Raw genomic sequence first — 27017 nt, 5'->3', positions numbered from 1 at the left:
GAGCATGAACAGTCATGATGGTACCAAAGACCACTGAGCAGTCACTGAAGAAATCGCTCATTTTTGCTGATCTGAAAAATTCACAACACTCTTATGTTGATACCACACAAACAACAACAGCTATTTGTCTTCAAACCATGAGAATTCTCACAACTTCTTCACAAACGTCATGTATTTGCCAGTTGGGTTGATGGCATTTGTGACGCTTTCTCATGTCAAAAACGTGGGAAATCATCTTTACTCTCTTTTGTTGGCATTCTTCAAAAGCAAAGGTGAAATGTTCCGGTCATACATTCTCAAGGGCATCACCGTATCACAAAACACTTAAACATATTTTGCCAACAGGGAATGGGTCAAAAGCCACGGAGCCCAATCAGTGCAGGGCTCCTTACACTGCAGACAAGTCGGTGCATTTGGCTGCACTGCAGATTCATTTCTTGAATGAGATAAAAAACAGACTTTTATTCTAAAGTTCAAACACCACATTTCCTACTCTTACATTCTGAGCAGTGTTTTCTGTTAACATGAGTGGGGGAAAAGAAGCAACAAATCCCTTCAGGAAAGTAAAAATCTTTTGCAATTGGGAGACACCTGGGATGATTTCTTAAAGCCTCATTTATCTATTAATACCAAGCACTTCCAAATGATGCATGTAACCAGGTTATCTAACCATGCACAAGTAATAAAACTGCAGTACTTTAGAAAATCTTATCATAGACAAACTGATGGAAACAGGGACTTTCCTCTGCTTGCCCTCCCAGCTGCTGCCCAAATCACTCTCCCAAAGGAGGGTTTGGAAACTGACCTAGCAGGGAGGAAGCAGATAGTGATAGCACTTAGGCTATCACTCCCAGCTTGCCCAGCATGTTTCCCAAGCAGAGAGTTTGTCTGGGGCTATGCGAGCAAATCAGTGATATCAACAGTCAAAGACAGAATTCCCTTTAGAGCCAGGAACACTCCTCAGTGTATCTCTTCATCTAAAAATGGTTTGTTCAAATTTAAGCTGCTACATAATTTCATTATTTTCTTTACCATCTTACGCACACACAGTACCGCACTGCTTTAGTTCACATATTTACATCACCAGATTTGACTTCACACTACTTGAGCAGCAATAGAATTCAGGGAAAATGTCATCATGGCGTACGCACATCCCACATCTACCCCGTGCTCACACATCCAGCTTGTTGAAAAACACACTTTTATGACCACTATTATTTCCAAACTCAAATGCTACTATAGCAGCTAAGCAAAGCTTCCTTCATTGATATTTTGGGGGAAAAAAAAAAGATTATGCAAACTTTTACTATTTTTCAGGTAAGTTGTACTCCAAGTCTTGGTAAGAGGAAAGTCACTTAACTAGGAAGAACTCTGCATTTTATGCATAATGACCAGAATAACAATATGAGTAATTTCCTCGTGCCCTTTAAGATTAAAAGAACTAAGATACTTCTGTCTTTGAAAGAGGAAGAAAGCAACAGCTGTAAAGTACACTCTACAATGACATCCTCCAGGAGTGCTCTGAGGAGAAAACCAAGACTTAAAATACTTCACATATAGGAAAACATTAAGTTAGTATATGAAATACATGTGCATGGTTTATCAAAGACTAACCTTTAAGAAGGCTCTCTTTTCCAATGTGTTCATTATAAAGGGAGGAATTGCTGCAAATGAGAAAACAAAAACAGCGCATGAACTTTGGAGATAAAGGCACATGGATTTAATCTTCTGTACAGATTAACTAACACTAATTCAGTTTTCACAGCTGTTGCTAACTGAACTTTCATTTCACATTGCCATTAAGAGATACTGGATTGTTATTTACATGAATAGACTCTCCCAGGAAATGGAACTTCTAATTTTACAGGTAACTAACCCTGTGCTCAGTAACTTGGCACTGGTAGAAGCACATACCTTCAGCAAGCTCCATTCAAGCAGAATTTGCTACCATTCCTTTGCTATCCATGTAATTTCTACACAAGCACCCCAGAAACCATTCTGTTGCATGTCAGTGCAACATACTGTGGATGTTTTTCAGTAAGAGATGCAAACTTTAAATTGAACAAATGTAAATACTAAGTGCATAACTGTAAGATAATTTGGCCTCTGAGATAAATCACTCCCATAGAACTTAAGCTCTTTGTCACAGTAGGAACTTCTAAGTAGGAGCTGTATATGACTGAACTGATTCTTACCCATGCCAGGAGCAGCCATGAGGATCCTCGATATAACCACCTGAGTAATTGCCTGCTGAGCTGCTTTTGTTGATTCACCCAATCTGTTTCCATTCTCATCTGTGACAGGGATTCCAAACTTGAGCTCCCTGTTGAATAATAAGGAAAAATACAGCAGAGACTGATGCAGATTTGCCTTTTTTGGTCATGTTTCTCCTCTTTGAAGTATTTTTATTGGAAGAATTAGGCTCTATTTTATTATCTATGTTTGCAGCTAAAATTTTAAAAAGTAGATACAAATTTGGGGCAAATTATGCTAAAAAAGTGAACAACTGAATATCTGTAATATCAGTCTGACATCTGAGCCTGGCCACGTGTATTCCGAGATGTTGTTTCTGTAGTACACAGAAGGGAGAGGGCTGTCCTTCAAGAAAAGTCAGATGAATCCAGTTTTCAGGACTGCTCTCAAAGTAGCCTGTCCTTCCCCACTTAGAACATATGGAACACAGGCAGATTAGTTTCATTGAACTAAAACACGATACTGTGGCATTAAAGTCTGGGTTTTCATTTTAGCCACCAAGAACGTATTTGGGAGTATACCAGAATGCACAAAGGAAACTACATTTTTGTACCTGTATTATTGTCTATCAGAGCTTTAACACAATTCTGCTCTTGAGCAAAGCTCACATACAGGGCAGACCCTTTCAGAGAGCAAAAAGCAGACAGAAGGGCAGATATACTGAAGATTGCCTAAGCACTTCTTCCCATCTTTCATAGGAAATAAAATACTACCAAGATTCAACTTCACCATGAACATAAACATGAAAACATTCCCCTTTTTGCTCACAGCCTTGTGTTTGTAAGAGGATGTTTCTTTTCCCCCTCATTTCTATTCTTACTTCTTGCCAAATTAGAATATATATTAAACTTTGTTAATGAGAATGTGCATATTTTTGTAACCATAGAAGATTAAATAGAACTCCAAATATCAACTTCTATGACTAACTTCTGTATGTGGGATTTGAAGCACCGTTCCTGAAATTATTATATTTTTCCAAAGTGAAGTTTGTATGGAAAAGGCCCACATGATTAAGCCTTGAAGGACAGGTACTTGGTTACTGAGATCTAAGAATGAAGAATCAAATAGATATTTATCTGAAGAGAATGAGAATGTTCTATTCTACACATCACAGTCAATCAATTAAAACAAGACCATGCCCAGGGTTTTTGCAAGGTTCTAAAACAAGCTTAAGATAATATAACGTTCTTCTTTTTTATCAGTACCTTGCTGATCTAAGAACACAATAACATCTTTTCTTTTAGAATGAGTGATTTTTGTGCCTTTCCCTACCTTTGTCTCATTAGTGGAATATTAATGCAGTTAGCAGCAGCAACAGCAGCAAAAGGAACAAACCGTCCTATAAGAGGTGAGACATGCTGTGAAAAGCAGAGAGAGAAAAAAAGAATTACATAATCATTTTTTCCAAAGGTCACATCAAGATGCTTCACTTGTTAATGACAGATGACATTTATCTCCTTTTAATTAAAATTCAGTCAAAAATCCATGTTAAGGAAGAGACAAAAGAGACACAAGCAAGACCTAAGTCATAAATATTACTATCATGGTGAGCACTGGCAGGAGACTGGCAAAAAACCATCTTAACTTAGTAACCTCATTGTGGACAAGGGCCAGCTTCTGAGCACACCTGTCAGTTGATGGCAACACTAAATAGGCCTTAACTTCACTGTCTTCAAGGGCAAGGTTACAGCCAGCAACATTTCTAACAGCTGCTTTGCATCTAAGGACGCTCATTGCATGAAGCCATTCATCTAGCCAATGTCTTGTATAATCTGAATTACTCTGCTTAGAACAGTATCTCTTAATAATGTGCCAGTGCTGTACCGTGCCCAGTATACTAAAACATAGATGGAGGGATATAAAGTTGTGGCTTGTTTTCTTCTTGAAATATGCTGTGCAATTGTTTGAAGAATTTGAGTTTCCCATATCTAAAAGAAGCAGCTCCTTACACACTTTTCAGCCAGTCCAGAGTAGACTTTTATGTTTCCAAAAGTAATACCGTACATTAAAAACCAGGCAAGCTGTACAATTACATAATAAGCCTACGTCACTGTAATTACAAATCCACTGCAATTAACTTTGAGACACTCCCAGACACTTTGACACCTTCATTGCATGTATTTTGTGTATGAAAACAGCAAAGATAGGACACTTAAAATATATACAAAACCATCTATGTGGGGCAAAAATAAGATTAGGAACTCAAGAGCTGCCAAAGGTAATTACAACTCCGTAACAGATCCAAAGGAGGAGAAGGGAGCCATTTCATAGAGCACCAAAGTCTGACTAAGAGCAGGAAAAAGTATCAGCAATACCTTTGTCAGTGCATTAAGTCCTAAAGCTGTTGCAACAGCACCTGTGGTAGCAGAAACATAGGCTGTTCCCAGCTGGCTAAAACAAAAATAACAATGTTTGTACATTGTACAAGTCATGCCACAAAACCAAACAATTTCTACACACACAGTAAGTTCCTTCCACCTACAAAAGTTCAAACATATTACATTGCAGCAAGACAGAAAGGACTGAGAATGGAATGGTCAAATGAAACCACAAATTAACCTTCCCCCAACCCCCCCACTATCAGCAAGCAACATTTTAACTGTGAACCAGGCTCTACTGTTCCAGGACTGTTACTTGGCATTTTCTCCTACTTCTGAATGAGCACTTCAAAGGATTTAGTTCTGTATTTAATTCTTAAGGTCATATCCACAACAGTATTTGAAATCAACGGTACCAAAAGCCATGTATGTAGACCATCTCTGCAATAAACACCCAAATCCAACCAAATCCTCCTGTCCATATCCTCTAATTCACTGCCTTCTGACAGATGGCTACAAGAAAGACAGCTTCAGAACTGACTAAAGCCCTCAGATTTATCTTTGAGAGTGAAAACAAAGATTGCCTTCACCACACTCTCAGGCTTCTTGACTATACATACTGTAATGCTATAATGGGGTCATAATAGCAGGGTGGCAAAGTCTCTGGCAACAGCAAGCAAGAACAAGCCCAGATGCAGCAGCCACAGACACAAAAATGAAAAAAAAAAAACGAGCTGCTCACCTTCAGAAAGCCTCAGGCAGGCAGGGATCTCCAGCAAGAGATACCCTCACCTGCATTACCAACCCTTAAATGAGGCCTGGGAAGGGGTGGATCCTGGTTCCACCCCTTCTGGTCACTCAGCTGCACTGCATGCACCTGAGCTCCCCTGCGTTGGCCCCACCTTCCACCAGGTGCTCCATCACTGCTTCAGGCCGTGACTCAGCATTTCCACTACATGAACCAAACTGATGGTAAATGCAGATGAACAAACTTATCTACCATCTCAAACTTTAAAGACCAACCGTACTCAAGTCTATTAGAAAGAACTTGCAAACACATCAGAAGCATCTGTTTTGGAGTCTGACCTGACAGTAATTGGGGCATCACCGCTCCTGTTTGTGTAGTTTACTATAGCATTGAAGGACTGGTTAATCCACTGCCAGAAAACCACCGCTGGTGTCGTTCTTGAAAAAAGAAACAACTATTAATATTTTTAAAAACAGAGTTGAGAAAACAGCCCAGAAAAATGAATCGAGGAAAGCCACTGCAAGCTGTAAGCATAAAGTTTCTTGGTTACCTGAATAAAGCAATTCAGTCAAGGAGATACTGTCTTAATAACAAAAGTGCAAGTTACTTCTAAGAATAGATCTTTAAAAGCATTGCAAATGAATAACAGTTCACTTGGGACAAAGGTTTATAGTAAGAGCAAAAGCATTATGGCAACCCTCTCTACAAAAACATACAGAGGAAAAAAATACAACTCTTCAAGACCTACAGTACTTTTCCAGAGTTACACCTTTGCAGCTCACTTGTCCTCTTTGGAAACTCCATAAGTGACTCAGAAATAGATTTTAGAGGCAGGGTTTACTCTCTCAATCTTCATAAAGTTAGCATGCCCCTAATTGTTCTAATAAATCTATAAGACATTATAAAAGGAAAAGTGGGATATATGGGTTATGAGAAGCATCTAAGAGCTTATATCACAGCTTCTTCCAGAGGATACCCCTCATCAGTGAGGGCATGAGGGAACACAGGGAGAAGAGAGAAAAGAAAGTAAAATTTTACGTATTACAGTATTTATTATACATCTTCTAAAATGCTTTTTTGACAGTAACATTGATTTTCACTTATGTAATTTGCAGGGAAATGTCTCATGTGTTAAACTGCCACTACTTACCTATAAAAGGTCATCATACAACCTGTGATAGTCATGTTCATGGGTACCTGAGCTGACATTCGGCCAATCAAGACCATCTTTTCACCAGTGTCTGGATGAAAGGCTGAATCATAGATATACTTTGCTCTCCACAGGTCATTTTCGGTCAATCCAGGTGCCACAATACCTTGTCTTAGAACAAATTAAAACCAACAAAACAAGACAACAGCAAAAAGCACAACTGTTATAAACATAAGATGCTGCGACCTCCAGTGAAAAACTTAGCATCAGAGGATGCTAATTTAATCTAGCCTCATAGTCAACTTGTAGATCTCCAACTATTAAATAAATTGGCAAAATAAGAAGAATTAAAACTCCCAGCACTGGTTGTGTTGTCTGAGTTGAGACAACCTGCATCAAACTTCTCTCGACTCAAGCCACTACGTGGCCTGAGCTGAAATAGATGGCTAAAATCTCTAAGCATGAAACTTTGGAAATTTAGCTTGATTTAATAAACAATGTGCCCCAAAAATACAACATATGAAAGGCTATTTTAAACTGTTGTTCTATTAACTATTTTCAGAACAAGACACTCCCACATTTTCAAATACTAAATAGTTTTTTTCAGATGACATAATTTCCCCATTCATTAGTAATCTGACAGCATTTCAAGCTCTGAAACAAGATGAAAGAGCGGTGCAATAAATACGAGGTCTTAAATATGTCCTTTTAAACCTATAATGGTGATGTTCTTATTTCTGTCATGACTTTTTCGGGCCAGCATTAAAAATGACTGTCATACCTGTAATCATGAACGATTTTTCTTGCGCTTTCCAGCTGGGCATCAGATAACAAAATATTTCGGGGGTCTGTTACAGTGAAGAAGTGACTGGCTCGTCCAGTGAAAGTGCTTTGATCCCATCGGGGCTCCTTGATATTAATATTTAAGGGTATATCTGCTGACATCTTCAAAAACTCTGCGAAGACAGCATGAACATTTGCAATTCAGATTTCTTATTTCATAACACGTCTCAAACTGATAAGACTCTACAGTGAAAAATGGCTTTATTTGCAGCAAAAAAAGGACACATCTTGCAGAACTGAGCTTAAAGGAGTACAGAAAGAAGATTATGTCAGACATCATCACAGTTTTAATGAGATTGGTATTCATGCAAGAAAACAAACTAACTTAAAGAACTTAAATATCTACATTTTTGGGCTTGTTTCCCAAAACATTTATACATTTCATGGTTTCCTGTAACTATGATTATCTGAGGATGAGTGGAATGCAAAGTATAGTAGCTCACTAAGAAGCAGATGTACTAATTAACATTAACAAGGCATTAAACAGAAATCTGCTTTACTCGAGTGATGAATTAGTGTTGGCTGAACATGTTGTCATAAAGGGAAATTAAACTTTTCAAGAGATGCCTGAGGAGCTGTTACGAAGTGCAGAACTATTTAATAAAATCCAGGTAACACCTCTGGCATTGCAAAGCAAAAAGTAAATAAATCAGGATTACAAACACCAAACATTATTTTCAGTAAGTGCTGTTTCTCCAAATCCACGTCCTATTGAAACAAAGATTACATCAGGCAACAATTTGCCGCGTTATGAACACATGAACAGTTCTTCTAATGACACATCAAGGATGGTAACAGAACCAGAATGACAGGCACCAAACTAACACAGCTCTGCATTTAGAAGACTTAAAGCCCAGAAAATTAAAAACTTACTTCAAAATGACTAAAAGTACTTCGACATCTGAGCTTTACTTCCCACCAACAAACCTCAGGAACACTGTGAAGCTCCTGAGCCATTGCTGTCAATTTGGTGTATGGTAGGGAACATAAAAAGGAATCATCAGAAGAAAGGAACTAAGGATGCAGAGTGCATGAAGCTGTTGTCCATCCTTCAAATGTAATTGTGATCCTTCTTCTACATTAAGTGGAAAAAATCTGTTGGTCACAAGAGAAGAGAATTCTACAGAAATAAAGGCCTAAATGCCTCTGTTTTGCTGCATGCCATACACCTGTTACATACAGCTCTGGGTTTTCCAGTATCATTGGATCACAGAATGGCTTGGGTTGGAAGGGACCCCAAGGACCATCCTGTTCTAACCACAAAGATCTACTCAGTATAATTTAAATCCAAGTCACTCAGTCTACCCTGGTAGAGGTGGATCTACAGAGAACAGAGGGAACCATAGCCAGATCCTATCCTTACCCTGACTCAGCCCCAGTTAAACTGACACAAGCATGTGTAACCTTGCTATCAGCACACCTCCATCTTCCCCTGTGGGCATATCCTAAGGAAAAAGATAGACTTCCATGTGGCTGCATGGCAAGGGTTAGCAGGGCAGCAGCAAAAAACAAAGCAGCAGGAAAACGGAAAAGATACTTTCACAAGGGATCCTTGGCCTGTGCCACAGCAAAATTTATGCTTCAAATCACTGCATCTGTTTAAAAAGATGACAACAGCAACAAAAAATACTGACGCTGATAGGACTGGTCTTGGCAAAGGCAAAGCAGAGCACATGGACTCCAGTCTTGCTGGCATTCACCTAACAAAAGATTTGCTCTTGTGCAAAAAGGGATGAAAGCTTTGGGTGCCTGTTATCCAAGAACACAATGTTTTCTTCTCAATCATGTGACTGACACAACTGACTTGCACTTTAATACTATCGGTAGGTACAATGCTTTTCTACGTGAGTTTCAAACCAAAGGACTCTGAGCATGGACAGACCACAGAGCACACACAAAGGAGCGGATGCTGTCCCTGCAAGGAAGCGTAACAAGTTCCAGACATTGGAAAAATATAGCTTGGGGACACACAAAACTTGCACTGGAGTAGAAAGGTTGCTGGGTTTATTGGTCTCGGGACTGAGTCACTGCTCTGCTACAGTGCTCCTCGTCTAGGAGAGCCAGGGAATCTCTGCCTTGAAAATGTACATGATTTACAGCAACATGTTATTAAAATATCATCACTTGTGTCAAAGAGCTCTCCATATAAGTCAGGCACGTCCAAGATTTAAGCTCAAATTACCCAAATATTCCTAATAAAATTGTGATGAGAAGTTGTACAGGGATCCGAGATGAAATCAAATCAAAACAAACCCAAGTGATCCCTGAGATAAGTGGAAAGTTTGCAAAAGGGGAAACTAAATCTGCCAGAATGAGAGTGAAAAATGTTTGCTTTGTTTTACATGCACAGTTGAGCGTTAGGGGGCTGCTGAAGTTTGCCTTTATTAGTTGACTAATAGTCTGTATTTATTGTTCCCACGCTTATTGCTGTTTGTAAGTAGTGACAGAGGGGAGAACACCTGCAAAATAAGAAAACTGAATTAGCAGCAGCGGAGATTTTAAGGTGGGAAGGTAAACAACACAATTACCCTGTCTGGTCTGAATGTCCCTCTTCCTCAAGCAACTCCATTAGCAGAGGATTTGGGAGACAGCGTTAATGAAATTACTGAAATAACTGATACTTAAATGGCACTTTGCGGTCACATTCACAACACAGGAGGATCAGCACTACATGGGTGGATAAATGACATGGATGACAATATAGCACAGGGCTAGAACACCCCATACAAGCAAAATAAACCAATAAGAAAGTACTGAGTCCAGCACATTCATAGCATGGCATTCCCCACTTCCCCATTGTCACAATGGCTGCCTTGTGGGATTGTTGCAGCTGCTGAGGGCAGAGCTGTGCTCCTGCAGTTTGGCACTGCAGCTCCCCAGCACCAACACAGCAACGATCCATGTTTCGCACTGCAGCCATTCGTACACATCAAGGCATGTTTTCAGAATGCTAACTGCAATCGTGTGCTTCATCAGCTTCTTCTCACATGGCTGTGGCTTGCTGGAATGTGCTGCCATGGGTTCAGCTGCAGGACCAGGAAGGTGATTATAGACTCTTTTGATTACGCACTCATCAAAATAATGAAGCTTTACTTATCCACAGACAAAACTAAGGTATTCCTTCCTCTGCAGAGATAATTTCAACTCTGTATTCTGAATAACCTTCTGCAAACAGACTTCTTTTCAATTGAATCCCTTCTTGACTGTTTTTCAAATCGTCTTTGCAATCAGAAAGTGACCTTGAACAGAAAGTCCCAGCGCAATGCACACCTAAATCTGCTGTCCTCTATCAGATGAGACTGCCTGCAAGTTCCCATTGTAAACTGACATCAATGGGAAGGAAAGAGGGCTCGGAACTGAGATCGGCCTCTCTTAAAAAACATAATTACGTAAAACGAGCCCAAAGCCTGATCAACACTATTAGTACAAAGGCTGCATTTAGATTTGCTGCAGAATCAGCAGCAATAGCAGAAGACTTTAAACCTTGTTTAAAAGGTCAACGGTAGCGGTTGCAACAATTCTGAAAAACGCCGATTCAGGAGTTGTCAGTTCAACTCTTTGGTGCTCTGTTTCCTAACCGCAGTTCTGACAGCACGCTGACCGCCATATGTCACTTCTCACACTGCAGCAACAGCCAAAAGAGTAGCAATGACCATCTGAGGCAGTTTTGAGCAACCCAGACGTTTAGTCATTTTAGCATGGATGAAAAGCAACCCGGTCGAAAACTAAAGATGAGGTTTTGTATCAGTGTGAACCCTGTGTGTTACTAACTGTGCACTTGAAGGACGCATAAACCAGGGGCTGAATTCAAGCCGGGCAACCCACACTTAAGCTGCAGTGCTTGAATGAGGAGACTGGCTTTGCTACTTTCCTTGCAACAGTATATGCTTTCTTATGTTACTTACATCCCCTGTTTTAAGCCAATCTTGACAAAATCCATTCTGCAAGTAAAAAGCTTCACCAGACGCATCATTGATTTTCCTCCAAGCTAAAGCTGAAGGCAGAGCCATGGAAAAGGAAATTCCTTGATGATACAACTGTGTATCCTGACACGTCTGAAACAAGCTGACATTTTTAAAGCTGCAGTCATTGTTCTGAGTCAAGACACATCCCTAGCATCAACATGCCCATTCCTTGAGTGATGCAGAGAGCTTCTGCCACTGCTCGGTAGAGCAGGGAGGTGATTCTGACAACGGCTAAGAGATCAGGGCTGCCTGCAGGTTGCTGATAAGTGTGATACTGTCTGGGAAAGTATTTTTGAGAGTTACTAGCCTGAAAATTCACCCGGAAATAGGCTTTTCTGAACAGATACGAAGGCCTGGATTTTCTTGAGTGGGGGATCCTTCAGCAAATGCCCTCAGATTGGATGGGATACTGCTTCGCTATACAGAATTTCCTGTTCCTTTTTGGTTTTATGGGGGCCAGAGTCCAGATGATCAGCTCCAGTACCTTCCCCTACTGAAGTGGACTCTGTAAATGAGAGCGGCCTTTCACCTCCCTTGCATGCAGATCCAGAAAGGAAGCAAACATCGAGCTGGGGAGGACAATAGCTGGCTAAAAGGAAGAGAAGACTGTGTCCAAAGCAGTGTGAATGTGATAATGAACATTGCAACATCTCACACCTCAGCTCCCCAGTCCAAATCATTTAGAACATTACTTAAACATCATTGGACACATGATACTCACGAAACTCAAAGCAGCCTTCATAGAGGAAGGGTATAAACCAGCCAACATAAATGCCGAAAGAAAGATGGAACATTCATGGTGCCCATTTTATGTAGATCCCTCACTTCAGGTATTTGGGTCAGATGATGATTCACAGACTCTCCTAGGAGCTAAGCGTTCCTTTTTCAGAAAGAGGAGAATAAAATCCCTTTTCTTTCCCTGTCTGAAAACCCGTTAAAAATAGAAGGTATCAGCAGTACCCACTTCTTATCAGAATCCTACCATGACAGAAAAGCTCTAAAGTCGGAGCCATGTGCTGCTGAAATCATTTGATGTGCAGATTCATGGGGAGAGAGAGAGAGGGACAAGGTGTGACACATTTAGGCTCCTCTAGATCCATCCTTCAAAGCACCCCCACAGCAGCTGGCTGTACAAATGCCCTGTTCTGGGAAACAAAGGGACATAGGCTGGAAAAGCTTTCAGCTCAGAAAAGTACCCACTGCTACAAGATGGGGAGAGGATCAGCTCCCTTCTTCCTCTGCCTCGTTTATCAATCAAAGAAACCACGGCCACTTGCTTCTTACTGCAGAGCTCAGTTCTTAAGCACCTCTCAAGGTGCTCTGATAGAAACTATAGAATGGCTCAGTTAGGCACTTTTATTCCTCCAATAACATACTGGCCCTTTTTAGGCCCCTTTTTTGCCCAGACAAACTCAGTATTTTTATTTTCCAGGAGGAACACCATGAGAACATGGTTGTTTTAAGAGAAAAAACAGGAAACAAACTTCCTTCTGATCAGTAAAAAGAGATCCATTCTACTTTAAAACTATAACACTCCGGTAAAGCAACAGCAGAAATGCAAACCCAGCTACTACCCATATTCCAATTGTTCGGGCAAAGGGAAGAACACAATGAATGCATTCTACAGGGACGTCAATCAAGGCAGGATAGTTGGAAAGCACTTCTGCGTGATGGCATAACAGCAGACCTCAGACTTACCAGGGTCATTAAGCAGTGGTATTCCTCTATTTGCACTGTGCTTGCTATCACGGTTTGAAAGAAGCAGCACCAACTAGGAGAAGTATGATGCAACACGCCTGCACCAAACGCTAACAAACACACTTGCAAAGCTCTCCTTGCACAAAGCCTCTCCATCCAGCAAACATCTATTTAGATTACGAAAAGAAAAATCTCTGCACCAGTCTTTGGTCACAAACACAAACCGAGTGCTGGAGGAGGCAAACCGTGCTAACACTGCAAGATACTTTTTTTGCTTATAAATGTACATCCTGTCTGTAGCTTAGCAACAGAAGCAGCAGTCTGCGTTAAATGGGTAGCGCCTGCTGCTGGGGCTCTCTCCTCAAAACAGCAGCCATCTTTGGCTGTCACTTGGTGGGAGATTTCATCATTCTGCATTGAAGCTGCTTCCAGATGTCCAAGCTGCAGCAGTCTGCAATCTGCCATCTATGCTCACATTGCAGGATGGACGGCACAGGGATGTGTCACACACCGACCTCTCCTCACCAATAAGAGGGAGGAAGCTAAAGAAGGGTTAACTCAAGGTCTGATTTTGTGTCTCTGCTGAAGGCTTCGAGCTTGTCTCCCTGTGGTAAGCTGAGGTAGGATTATCAGGTTGTACCCAAACACGTTCATGGCCTTCTTCCATAGGCTTTTTACTACCGTCTATATTTCCGATAGGATACACACAGCCAATTTTAAACTGGTACGAAGCCAGCCTTCACCCCCTCCTCCTTTATCGTTACAGCAATCGTTACCAACTCAGTAAAGAAATAAACTCTCCAACTGAGAAGCCCCGGCTCGCAGCCCTGTGACACAGCACCGCGCTCTGCGGGCAGCTCGGGGGGGTGCTGAGGAGGCGGGGAAGCAGAGGGTCCTCGTTCAGGAAACGGGGGCGAACTGAGGCCTGGATCCATCCCTGAGGAGGACGGGGGTGGCAGAGCGGGCAGGGCAACACCTCCACCCTCGGCCCGGCCCCTCGCCCCCCGGCTGCCGGTACTTACCGCGGCCCCGCACGCTGCCGGCTCCGCGCCGCCCCGCCGCCCGGAAGAGGCTCGCTGTGCGCGGGGCCGGGTTGAAGAGCGGCCGCCCCGCTCCGCCCCGCTCCGCCCACCGGGGCCGGGCGGAGAGTCGGGGGTCGGCGGGCTGTCCGCGGTGCTCGGCGTTGGGTCTCCGCCTCGGTTTGCGCCCCTCCGCTCCCCCGTGATGGAGCCGTCTGCACAGGGCAGTGGGCACGGCCCCGAGCTGCTGGAGATCAGGGAGGGTTCGGACAATGCGCTCAGACACAGGGTTTGAATTTCGAGTGGTTCTATGTATGGACAGGGGTTGGGTTCAATGTGGTCCCCTTCCATCTCGGCGTATTCTGTGATTTCGGGTTATTAAGGTGTCCGGCTTTCTCAGCTCCCTGATGGGACAGGCCTGCTTGCAGCTTGTGGCAGAACGTGGCCTCAAGTCTTGCAGGCAGCTCAGGCTGTGAAATTACTTCTATAATTAATGGAATAAAAGCTGATGGGTTGGTTACCAGAAATATTATTGGCCACCTTTGTAGCAAAATACCAGTACTTGGTTGGTGAACAAATTGGATCATCAGTCAGTTTAATAGGAACAACTTCAGAGGCAAAAGAACCGGAGGCCCAAAGGCAACCTTGACAACAAAGATGGATGTTTATGGACTTTCTCATTTTTGTTACTCAAAATGTCAAACAAATGTGGATCTTAGTTCTAAATAAAAGGCTGAGGAATGGATCACGGAGCGTCTCATGCTTTTTGGTAGTTTTGGTCACTCCTCATTTTCTCTTTGTGCCATCTGATTGCTTCTCTGATTGTTATTTGATAAGGAAAAAAAGCCAGGGCTGGCTGTTCCCATTCCTTTTCCATCCCAGCTTCCTGATGAATGTGGTGATAGATGCACAAAATAGATTGCTAGCTCACTTCGCAAATCAATTAAAGCTCATTAAGGTCTCAATTTGATTGTATTATGATAATTCGATAAGTCAGCAACATGTGAGCTGGTGTCATCCCGTATCTCATATTGAGTCTTCTGGGAATGGGAACAGCGTGCTGCGATAGAGCTGTGCTGCATCCCATGAATATTCTGCATACAGTGCTAGGTTACCTCATTGGTGTGCCAGAATAGCTCACCAACATGTAGAGACAGAAAAATAGACACTCTGTGCTCATCAATGCTTTGATGTAAAATAAGGTGGGCTGGAAGAGGCTGTGGTGGCTCCCAGCCATCTCTCTGCCTTAGAGGACTGGGAGTAGAGGACCCACGATGTGGTATGCAGTATATTGATCTGCAGATGAGTAGCAGAGCTTTGTTCTTCTGAAGTCCTCGTTTCCCCCCCGAAACCCCTGTACAGACAGTCCTATAGAGTAAATCCACATAGCTTGGCCAGTAAACTCAAGCATGTGTTTTCTTACAGGTTAAATTACAGTGTAAGTATTAGTAGCACTTACAGGAAGCACATCCCTAGAGACTGAAGTGGATGCATGAAGTGCTACCTTAGTTCCTGCTGAAGTGTTCCTTTCAGGCACCTGATTTCCAGAAGATCTCACTAATAACACTCCTGCAAACCTTCAGGTGTACATTTGTCTTTGTTGAACTAGAAATGAATTTAACCCTCTCTGTTCTAGACTGCTGCAGAGCAAACCTTTCCCTATGCAAACCTGAGCAGCAACATTTCTGTTCTTGTACAGCTACTTCCTCATCCAAGAAATGAGTTTTGCTGTATTCACTTTCTTCAAGTTTCACTGCATTCATAATATTTATGTTGGACATTAATAATTTTATGGTTGTTTTTTTTTGCCATTTCAAATTGGAATCAAATGACTCAGAGCTGCTGTGCACTGCGATGATTAACACAGATATCCAGTAAGTGGCACTACAGGACTAGGTTTTCTGCAGCCCTGTATCACAAACAGCAAGCACGGAATGTATCAAGACCTTTCTGCTCCATGAGAAAGACAGTTGTACAGCGGGTGGGAAACGATGTGTGATGATGGCTCTGAATGTGCAGAGCAAGGAGCTGGAGTGTGTTCAGCGGCTGGCTCTTGGAGGTGGTGTTAGGAACTGGCCTTGGCACCGAGCTGACTGTTATCAGTGGTTTGCCAGAAGAACCCAGCCACGTTTCTGGGAACTGTTCTTTAGCATTCACTTGATGGGAGGTGAAAGCTTTGTGCTGCGTTTTACTATCAGGAGCACAATATGGGGCTGGATGAACCATATATATAAAGCTTTTCTTCTGCTCTGCTGACTTACTGTGCATTAATGTTATGCAGGAAATCCAAGCTCCAGACTAGAAAGGATGTGAGTATAGTCTCCTAAACTCAAAGTCTGTTTCTGAACTACAGATTTCTGTGTCTGTGTCAGTATATCAAAAACCTCCACCTTGTTTTCCCACAGCCTCAGCTGCTAATGAATAAATGATTAACCAAGGAAAAATGGTCGAGCAAATCAGCAACACAACACTTAGGTAACATAAACTGTAATAAGCCCTCATATAAGCTAGTAGGGAGTTACTTGCAAAGTCACTTAAAGATTTTGGCTCCATTTGCAACATCTGAACCTAACTTCAGATTACTCGTGCTATATTTTCCAAGCTAAACTGATGCATACCAAAATTTCCCCTTTATCTAGATGAAAACATGTACATTTACAGCAGGCAAAACTTGAAGAGGAAGGGCATGAAAAGCTAGCCTGCATTTAGAAGGGGCATAGCACTACATTTAAAGGGGAAAACCAGAATTTCAAGAGGATTAGGAACCATTTCCTCTGTGATGTGGTTATTCCAAAAATGTCTCCTATGGAATTGTCTACACCTTGAAGCACTGCTGGCAGCAAGGCTTTCAGCCAGGCAAGCTGAGTCTGGAACAAGAGGAGTTGTAGGTCCCTCCATGGGATATCACAGCTGCTTCAACTGTGCTGGACGAATTTTTTCATCATCCTTTAGGGACCAGGTATACAACAGCAGCATCAGTTGACACGTGCAGGAGCATGCCACAACATGGAGAAGCATGCAGCAGCATGAGTGAAGTGCTGAGAACAACACGTGACAACATGACATGGGATAAAATAAGACACCACCAGACGGCTCTGAATAGCATCCCACATGCCATCACAGATCACTGTGGTTAGAAAAGACCTGCAGGATCTTGGACATTCCCAACCCTCCCCACCATGCCCACTGACCTCACTGCTACATCTATGTATTTCTTAACACCTCCAAGGGATGGTGACTCCCCCACCTCCCTGAGCAGCCTGTGCAAATACCTGAACACTCTGAGAAGAAATTTTTCCTAAGATCCAACCTGCAGTTTCTAAAAGGGAAGGGAGAATTCCTAAAAAGCAGTAGAAGAGTCCTAGAAAGAAATGAACAATTCTTAGAAAGCCATGGGAAGTCTGGAAGAGAATTCCTGGAAAACAGACCGGAGTTACCATAAGTAGAGCACAGTTACTAGAAATCATTGGGATGTTACTAGAAAAGCATTAGGAAATGAGAATAGCTGTGCTGGTGCAGCCAAACCCTGGTGTGTTCCAAGCCCAGAGCTGCTGAGCCTTGCAGGACAGGAGCGTGATCAGCTCACTGGCTTTGAAGCCCCTGACCCTGAGATGGCTTTTGACAAATGGATGATAGGATGCAGGGAACATTTCCAACCAGGGGAAGCACTGCTTGTTAGACACTGCTCTGGGAGCTGCTGTCACAGCAACTTCTCTCTTTGCAACACAGGGCATGGAAAAGCCAAGGGCATAGAGGCAGGCTGCAAAGAGCAAGTTATTACGGAATTACTGAAACGAACCAGTTGTACCTGGTGTGGTCAGACTGGCACGAAGGATGGAATAGAGAAAGTATGCAGACAAGGTAGGGTGAAAGTGAATTTGGGATTCTATCATGGTTTGGGGTAATCCAGTCTGATCCCTGGGTGTTTCAAAAGCTCTGGTTGAAACTGTAGCAGGAGGAATGAAGAGACTAAAGCCGGAGCTTTGCTCTGGATTCTTATTTTTCTACTGGTACCAGGGGAGGTTCGGACTTGACCTTAGGACAAATTTCTTCATTGTGAGGACAGTCAAATACAGATCAAACACTTCCCCAGTGCCTATCAGTGCTGAGAGATATTTGGATAATGCTCTTCTAATAAGCTTTAACTTTTGGTTAGCCCTGATGAGGTCAGGCAGTTGGACTAGATGTTCTTACAAGGTCCCTTCCAACCGAACTATTCCATTCCATTCCATTCCATTCCATTCCATTCCATTCCATTCCATTCCATTCCATTCCATTCCATTCCATTCCATTCCATTCCATTCCATTCCATTCCTTATTTTTTATTTTCATATCTCATTTAATTCTCATTAATCCCAGGACTTTTGTAGCCTGCCTGTAGGAGGGCTGTAGAGCATGACCATACTGGATGTGCAGTAATGTGCACTTATATATATACATCATCAGCTGTTGGGTAACAGTCTGACTTTTCTTACCTACTCTGCTAACCTTGAGCTTTGGCAATGAGCTTAGGTTGGTGCCAGACACACTTTTCATCATCACACGTTTTGCATCAGAAAGAACAAAAGTCCTCTGATGGAAGAGAAGCAGTTCTCCATCCACTATTCAGAGGCAGGGCTGGAATATGGAGAAGGATCCATTTTGTGCTGCTGGCTGGCACGCAGCTCAGGAGTAAATCTACAGCTTAGGAGTGGAGTGCCACCTACCAAGCCATCTGCTTAGAAAATTATATTATCTGGAGCCTGATCCACTGTTGCTAAAAATCACTGTAGCACTCAGCTGTGAAGAGTTTTGCTGCTAATATATCCATTTGTACTCTTCTTATTTATCCACTCAGAATTAATTATTCCTCAGATTAATTTCATTCTAATGAATCATCCCGTATCACTGGCTTTATTTCATTTCTGAGGTACTAATTAATATGTCAAAGCCATCTTTGGCATTAAAAGCGCTGTCATTTTTGCCGTGACTTCTCTTTTGATTCATGCATTCAATTTTTCTGCCCATCCATGGAGTGAAAGAAAAACTGCAAGCCTGTATGAAAAAAAGAGTGCGTGTGCAAATAAAGCATACATCAGTGGAGCGGGGACAGTCTATATTTTTGTGTTGACATGCTGGTTTATGTGCTATTTCATATTGTATGTCCTCAGCAATCAGCTACAGAGGGATCCTGCTGGTGGGGTATGGAGTTGTTCAGCTGACAGGTCCTGCTCTGTCCCCAGGGTGGATATTTCCTTTTCATTCCTGTCTTTCTCTTATGTCCAAAAAGAGCTTGTAAAATCTCGGGGGCTGCAGCTGAAACTGTGCTACTACCAATTCAGCCGTGTGCTTTGCTGATCTTTTAAGAGAGTTCATAGCTGCTGCTCCATTTCCAGAAACTCTTGATTTTTCCGAGAAGGTTAAACTGAGGCTGAAGTTATCTTGGCTTATTAGCATAGCCAGTTATTTAGAAACTTGACAGCTCTTTCAGGCATTATTTCTACTAGCCCGCCTCAGCTGATTTGATGTTTAATACATCCCATGCATGCAGACTCAAGAAGTCATCCTGACTTGAGCACAGTCTGTATCCACAGACTGTAATGCTGTTTTGTAAATCAATACACCTTTTTGTGTGTGTGCTGTTTGGCAGATTAAAGCATGTCTATCTCTGAACACAAGCCTTGGACTTTGTTCAGCTCTGGCTCGGTCTTCTAGTAGCTAATTACTGTTTGGATTAAGATCATTTGGACGAAGGTGTTACTCTATGTGTATTTTCAAATCTTTATGCCAACCCAAGGGGCGTTTCTCCAAAAAGAGTCTCTGAGGAGCAACAGATGTTTTGTAGGGTGATAGCAGAGACACATGATACTTCCTTTCCTGGGTATTGCTTTGATTGCAGCATCAGTCAGCAGTGATTGCAAAGCATTAAACAGAATCAAGTAGCTGTTATATGTGGGGGCCTATGGAAAATTAAACTGGTTTTCTGCCTGTTTCTGGGTCTCACACACCTGCACCACTATCCCATTGCTGGCAGCTTTGGGCAAGCTCTGACCTGGACATGAGCTGATCCTTCAGTGCTGTCTGAGGGCACAGCAGCAAAAGGCAAATTCAACCCATCCTTTGCAGAAATGGCTCCCAGAGCTGCACCAATTGGCTGCCTAATCCCTCCACTGCATTTACCTGAACAGTAATAAGGGTTTAATGGATTTCACTTTTGTGCCTCACCTGGGTATGGCTATTAAGTCATGAAAGTTTTAAAAGCTCGCAAATTAGCTGAAGTGGCAAATGAGCACAGCAGGGTGCCCTGTTTGAAGAAGGAGTGTTTGAAACCTGCAGAGCTGTTTAAGGGGCTTTGCTGTGCTGTTACGGCCTCAGCTGAGCCAGGCCTGAATTTCATCCACAAAATGATCACGTTAAATTAGGGGTGAGATATGAAAAAGACTCTGACCGCTGGAATGGATGTTGATTTAAATGAATGAAGAATGTGAGAATGTTCCCTGTGTCTTCTTATGAAGTCAATGTTCCCCTCAGTCCAGGGTTTCTGTTCCAAAGCAGCAGTGTGCTGCATTTTCAGAAGACAAGTACATGCAGTAAATCTCACCTGTGTTGGGCTTTGAGGAGAAAAGGAGAGAAAAAATACACCAAAAAAATCCCAAAAATATAAAAAGAAAGCTCAGAAGGAGTTTCATTAGGCATCTCTATTACTGAAGAGCAAAGGATTCACTTTCTGTCTTTTTCACTCTCCCCTGGGGACAAATGATGATGATTAAAGAACGGGATCAAAAGGAGGAGGAAAGAGACTTTGCTGAGAAGGAATTAAAAGTGAGAGAAAGAGAGAGGGGAAGGCAAAACAAGCATCTTAGTTAGCTAGTCAGGGTTAGTTTAGCACTGTACCCACACTGACTGACATTATGAGAAATTATAGCTGGCATATAAGCAACTTCAGTAGTGCTGAAACCCAGGAAATGCATCTTGACAACTTAGTGAACTTCTTTGTTCTTCTTGTTGGTTTTAAACCCCCCCACACCGTGATGTTTATCTTCATTTCCCGATACATTTGTTTGAGGTGAGGTTATGACACAAAGGTAGCAACTTGCAAATCATTTCGTTCATCTGCTTCCGTTGGCTCTCGTGCTTCAGGTAGGACAGAAAAATCCCTTCCGTAGAATGAAAGGGCTCGAAGGACTTATTGCTGAACCAAACTGATTTTTGTAAAGAAGAAAACACGATCTGAACCGACACATTTTTGCGGGCAGGTGAACGAACGGAGTTTCCCCTCGCAGACAGAAGGGGATCTGCCCAGGGCTAAAATCTGCCGTCAGGGGGTGAAGCTCCGGGAGCTCTCAGAGCAGCGGTTCTGTTTTCCCCACTCCTGCTCTGGGACACCTGGACAGGACCCGGCTCCTCAGGCACCGGAACGCCCTGGGGAAACTGCCCTTGAGGTTTTTCCCTGCCGACATGTAGGGACAGCAATGCACTCCGTCTGCTACGGAGAGCCAGGTTTGAAGTTTGCTCGCGGATTTTGTCTCCTTAATCTCTTTAGTGGTGATCTAAAGGACCCGTTTCCCGGAGCCGCTCTCTCCGGCTCCTCCCGGTCCGCTCCCCGCCGAACCGGCCGAGCTGTCCGGAGGAAGCGGCGGGGCGGGACACCCGGAGCATCCCTGCACCGCGCCCCCGGGGCTGCCTTGCGTTCCGCTCCGGCGGAGGGGCGCGGGGCCGCGGCCGCCCAGGAGAGGGAGCCCGGTGGCCGCGGCTGCGCCGGGAGCCGCGGGGGCGCGGGGCGGCGGGGAGTGGCGCGGAGCGGAGCAGGGGGGAGCGGAGCGCTGCCCCGGCTGTTGACCGCCGTCACCCCGGACCGACCCGAGCATCCCGCTCCGGTGAGTATCCTGCTCTGCCGGATGCCGAGCGTGCCCCGGGCTATCGGTGCTCCCCGGGGTTTCGGTGCTCGTCGGGGGTGCCTCGGCCTGCAGCCCGCCGCCTGCACCGCTGGGAGCATCGCCCAGCCCTAAGTTGGGTACCGGTACTTACTTTACGCATCAATGAATGGGACTCGGCTGGCTCGCAGCGCCGAGACATCACGCAGCGTCCCGCAGCTCGGCGGGGCAAAGTGATCCCGTGTGCACTCAACTCCCGCAGCCCGGCTTTGCTCGGCATCCTGCTTATTCTACGAGAAAGCGGAAAAATCGGGGGGAGGTGGCCCAGGGGAAGCTACATCCGACCGACGATGTGAAAAGAGGCGAAGGGGGGCTGCCCTGTGCCCTCTGCGTGCCTCCACCCTGTCTTTCCCTTGTTTTAATCCTTTAGGAAGGAGACACCGGACGGACAGAGCTCTCTCAGGGGCGATGCTGCCGAGTCCTGCCCCCGGCAGAAGGAAGTCTGTGCCGCCGGGGCCGCCCTCCCGGGCGAACGGAGGAAAAGCCCCCGGCACCGGAGATGCGCGGCCCGGGAGAGCGTGAAGAGCAGCTCCGCCTGCGCCGTTATTAAAGGGAAAAGCATGCTAGAGCCGGCTGCTCCGACGGCCGGAGCGCAGCCCCTCTGAGCAGGAGGTGAGATTATCCCGTGGTGGTCATGGAGAGCTATAACCTGGCAGAGAAGCGCTGAAGCCATTCGTCCCTGCTGGAAGAGGAACCACTCCTGGCACCACTGCCTTCGTGCAGAGGGGAGCTCACTCAGGTCCTTCCTCCTCCTTTCTCCCTGCTTTCACCCCCTTCAGAGAACGACAGGAGAAAGAAAGAAACAACTGCGACTTGGCTCTTGCTGGTGCTGGGAATACCGTGCCTTTTGCTTGGGATGATTCCGTCTGACAGGATGTACAAAGCGCGACCGGAACCGAGCCGGCCAACAAAGTTTGCAGAGAGATCTATGGGGTCTATGGGATGGAGGTAGCCGGGCACACACAGACGGGGTCTGTCACACACTGCCCACCAACGCTGCCCCACTGCTTGCTGCAGGACTAATTCCTGGGGACTAAACTTCGGTGGCTCCTGTTTTGCTGATTGACGCTTTCAGGGAACAACACATGCCTGCACCTGATGCAACGCTGGGTTTGTTTGTAAGATTTGCTATGCAATTCCAAACCTAAATGAGGAGAAGAGGCGGCCCTGCATCCCAGAGCAAACAGAAACAAAGGTGAAAGGTAGGAGCCAGAATTTCTCATTTCAATAAAACTAAATAACCTGAGCTACTTCGTACTGAAAACCTTTAAAACACACCTGCTGTATGCTTATTTCCTTTGCCTCTGGAAGTGTAAAACTTGAAACAAAGTGAAGAATTGCTCACTGATGCTGCCCAGAAGCAGAGAACTGGTGGATTTTGTAACAGGAGCGTGCTGAGGAGGAAGGATGGGGTGTTTAATCAGTGAGACATTTAGGGAACCAAAGCAAAGGAAAAGCACCTCGTATGGTACGCATCAGTAAATATGAAGGGCTAGTGCGATGGACGCTGGAAACACTCGATCAATAGTCTATTTAAGTGGGAATATATGCAAGCATGGAAAAGTGATTGCTTTCCTGTCTGTGGGGTATATTTGCAGAGGACAGAAGCAGAACATTTGCAGGTGAGCTGTCTGAATCAGGCTGCTTCATGCTGGGGTGGTGCAGCGTGTTCCTGAAGGGACTGCTTAAAAACCCCTCTGTGGAGTTGACTCTATTTGTAGATTTTCAGTTCCTGCTCATAGAGCTTTCAATGTCGTTCAGGGAGATTCAGAGTAGGTGAAGTCCATCTGGGCTTGAGGGGACTGTAACCAGGAGCTTTTGGTCTGTTCGGAGATGACTAATTAACGGACGTCTCATGTCTGCTATCTGTAAGGAAAGGAGCTGATGTTGTCATGAAAATCATGATGTGATTTTCCCTCAGGAGAAATTATGACTTGGAACGACACCACTATGGATGGGGAAGGGTTGCTTGCGGAAAGGGACTCTTCCTTTCGGATCCTCACGGGCTGCTTCCTCTCGCTGCTGATCCTCTCCACGCTGCTGGGAAACACGCTGGTCTGCGCAGCTGTCATTAGGTTTCGCCACCTCAGGTCCAAAGTGACCAACTTCTTTGTCATCTCCTTGGCCGTGTCAGACCTCTTGGTGGCGGTTTTGGTCATGCCTTGGAAAGCAGTGTCTGAGATCGCTGGTTTCTGGCCTTTTGGTTCATTTTGCAACATCTGGGTGGCCTTTGATATTATGTGCTCAACAGCCTCCATCTTAAATCTCTGTGTCATTAGTGTGGACAGATACTGGGCCATCTCCAGCCCATTCAGGTACGAGAGGAAAATGACCCCCAAGGCAGCCTTCATCATGATCAGTGTGGCGTGGACTTTGTCTGTGTTGATTTCCTTCATCCCCGTGCAGCTGAACTGGCACAAGGCTAAAACCACGAGCTTTTTGGACTTGAATGCCAGTTTACAAGGTATAAGCACGGACAACTGTGATTCTAGCCTAAACAGGATGTATGCCATCTCCTCTTCTGTAATTAGCTTCTATATACCTGTGGCCATCATGATAGTAACCTACACAAGGATATACCGGATTGCTCAGAAGCAAATACGACGAATTTCAGCTTTGGAGAGAGCAGCAGTGCATGCCAAGAACTGCCAGAACACAAGTGGCAACAGAAGCAGCATGGACTGTCAGCAACCTGAGAGCAACTTCAAAATGTCCTTCAAGAGGGAAACAAAGGTTCTAAAGACTTTGTCAGTGATCATGGGGGTGTTCGTGTGCTGCTGGTTGCCATTTTTCGTGTTGAACTGCATGATTCCCTTCTGCGAGCCCACCCAACCGTCCAAGGGAGCAGAAGCCTTCTGCATTAACTCTACCATCTTTGACGTTTTTATTTGGTTTGGATGGGCCAATTCTTCCCTAAACCCCATCATTTATGCCTTCAATGCTGATTTCCGCAAGGCGTTTTCCACCCTGCTAGGATGCTACAGGCTCTGCCCAATGTCCGGCAATGCTATAGAAACTGTTAGCATTAACAACAATGGAGCAGTTGTTTTTTCAAGCCAACATGAGCCCAAAGGGTCCAGCCCCAAAGAGTCGAATCTGGTTTATCTGATCCCACACGCAATCATCTGTCCGGAAGAAGAACCTCTAAAAAAGGAAGAAGAGGGTGAACTATCTAAGACCTTGGAGAAAATGTCTCCAGCACTGTCGGGTATTTTGGATTATGAAGCTGATGTTTCTTTGGAAAAGATCAATCCTATTACACAAAATGGGCAGCATAAAACCTGAACAGTGAGGTGTACCCAACAAAACATAACAGTGTACAATGCGATCATCTTTAAAAAATAAAAAGATATGATCTTTTTGTATGAAACTAAGCCCTAGGGAGAAGTACACATTTACATCAAGCCCTGAATGAATTTTCCTGGCATTACATTTAATATTTAAAACACTAAACAGCAAAAAGTTACTGAAAATTGGTTAAAAAAAAATGGATGTTAAACTGTGCTGTTCATACTGAGGAATATACACAAGTTTGGATACAGTGCAGTGAGAAAATACTGCTCCTCTGCACCTAGAGAGGCTGATTTCTTGCTCAAAGTGAGGCAAAAGATAAATGTTAAGTATTTAAAGATTCATGTTTACTAGAATATAAAGGATTGCTGTGTTTTGTGATAGTGGGTGTTAACAGATCCTAGTTAAAGGCTGAGGGATTGTAAAGGGAGGTAGAGGCCTTCTTAAAATTCTTTCTGAAAAAATAATTGAGCCTTATAATGAGAATGGTTATTTTTAAAGCTTTGGGAGTTAACATGTTGATACTGGTTTTATTTATTTATTGTTTTAAATCGATATTTTTCATATGTTATTACAGATCTAGCTTTATTTATGTTATTTAAGATGTCTAAATAATGGGATATTTTTGGAGTGTCATTACTGCATTGTGGCCAGGCAACCAGTCAGCACTTTATGGAAGCCCTGATGGCCCGGAGAGCTGAGTGGGATGGAGGAAGGCTGAGAAGCTCAGCGAGAGATGAAGGAATCAACAGAACTGATGTGGAGTGGAGCTCGTTTTCTTGTGGGCTTTGGTTTTTAAGTGGGATTTCTTTCAAAAGATGGGATCAGCGTTGACTGAGTTGTGAATTCCCTTATACAAAGAACAAGGAATTGCTGCTATTTATTTTTTAAGAAGTTTCACGTTACAAAGACTCTGCTAGAATGTCAAGTTTGTGGATCTGTACAGACCTTCGGTACGACTACAACCTTCAGGGGAATCCAGTTTGAGAAGAGAAGCTACTTAGGTAACAATTCGTAGTAGGTAACGTTTTGTATTTATGTAAGATAAACAGCTTTCTCAGACTTTTCTTATTCCAAGTCTTGGATATCTTTTCCGAACAAACACAATTGGTTTTATGGTAGTAAACATGCCAAACCTCGTTATCATCTGTATTATTTCTTGCAGTACCACTGGGATCATGCTGTCTGTCTGCTATCAGTCTGAGTTCAAGTGGGTACGCAGTGCTTTACTTTGGAGGCCAGGAGGATGTTACATTTTAGGAGTTCCCACATCAGTTAGTCCCTTCAGTAAGGAATAGTGCCTCATCACCGATCTGAATTAAGACCTCTCTAACTATGGATGGAACTGCAGCCCCCGCCTCAAAAACTCCCCATGAGCTCCAAAACAAAGTTGACAGCGTTTAATTCAAAGAACTGCAACTTTTCCATGGTCCTTCCCTTCTGTTTTCCCTCTGCAATGCCCAAAGTGAGCAGCGAATGTTAGCAACAGGAACACCGGGAGTTAACACTCAGCAGCACTCCCAAGAGAGAGACCTGCTTTCTGAATGGGCACAGATACCCTCTGGAGAAACTTTTCGTAATATATTACAAAGAAAAAAAACCAACAACGTCAGGAAAAGAGAACTGAGAGGAAAAATCTCAAAGTCTAATGAACTATATACATCCTGCATCAGGTCTGTGTATTTATGTATCGTGAATGTTTTCATAACTTTATTGCCTGTAAGCTGCTTTCATACATATAATAAAATTATTTTGTGAAGAGAGGGTCAAATAAAGCAATCGACATGGCATTTGTTAAATACATGCAGTTGTATCCATC

At 43.7% G+C, this 27017-nt stretch overlaps 2 protein-coding genes across 3 annotated transcripts in view; one reads left to right on the top strand and one right to left on the bottom strand.

Moving 5' to 3' along the window:
* Window positions 1-22396, bottom strand: part of SFXN1 (sideroflexin 1) — a 27895-nt gene extending 5499 nt beyond the window's left edge. Inside the window, exons 1-8 of one of the 2 annotated variants that reach the window (XM_072347968.1) lie at window positions 22002-22396; window positions 7251-7425; window positions 6470-6640; window positions 5658-5756; window positions 4569-4644; window positions 3526-3611; window positions 2196-2323; window positions 1615-1664 (exon numbers count right to left, since the gene is read on the bottom strand). In XM_072347968.1, coding sequence (XP_072204069.1) covers window positions 1615-1664; window positions 2196-2323; window positions 3526-3611; window positions 4569-4644; window positions 5658-5756; window positions 6470-6640; window positions 7251-7414 — 774 coding nt within the window. In that variant the 5' untranslated portion in view covers window positions 7415-7425; window positions 22002-22396. Of the gene's footprint in view, window positions 1-1614; window positions 1665-2195; window positions 2324-3525; window positions 3612-4568; window positions 4645-5657; window positions 5757-6469; window positions 6641-7250; window positions 7426-13997; window positions 14110-22001 lie in introns of those variants that run through there. The other variant, XM_072347967.1, reaches the window with a different exon arrangement.
* DRD1 (dopamine receptor D1) lies at window positions 21763-27017 on the top strand. Its single transcript, XM_072347965.1, has 3 exons — window positions 21763-21850; window positions 22278-23109; window positions 23829-27017. The coding sequence occupies exon 3, from the start codon at window positions 23837-23839 to the stop codon at window positions 25190-25192; it is 1356 nt and encodes a 451-aa protein (XP_072204066.1). The 5' UTR covers window positions 21763-21850; window positions 22278-23109; window positions 23829-23836; the 3' UTR covers window positions 25193-27017.

This window comes from Excalfactoria chinensis, chromosome 13 (genome assembly GCF_039878825.1).
Source record: "Excalfactoria chinensis isolate bCotChi1 chromosome 13, bCotChi1.hap2, whole genome shotgun sequence".
Taxonomy (NCBI): Eukaryota; Metazoa; Chordata; class Aves; order Galliformes; family Phasianidae; genus Excalfactoria; species Excalfactoria chinensis.
Note: the sequence above shows the minus strand (reverse complement) of the source record. Positions and strands in the feature narration are given on the sequence as shown.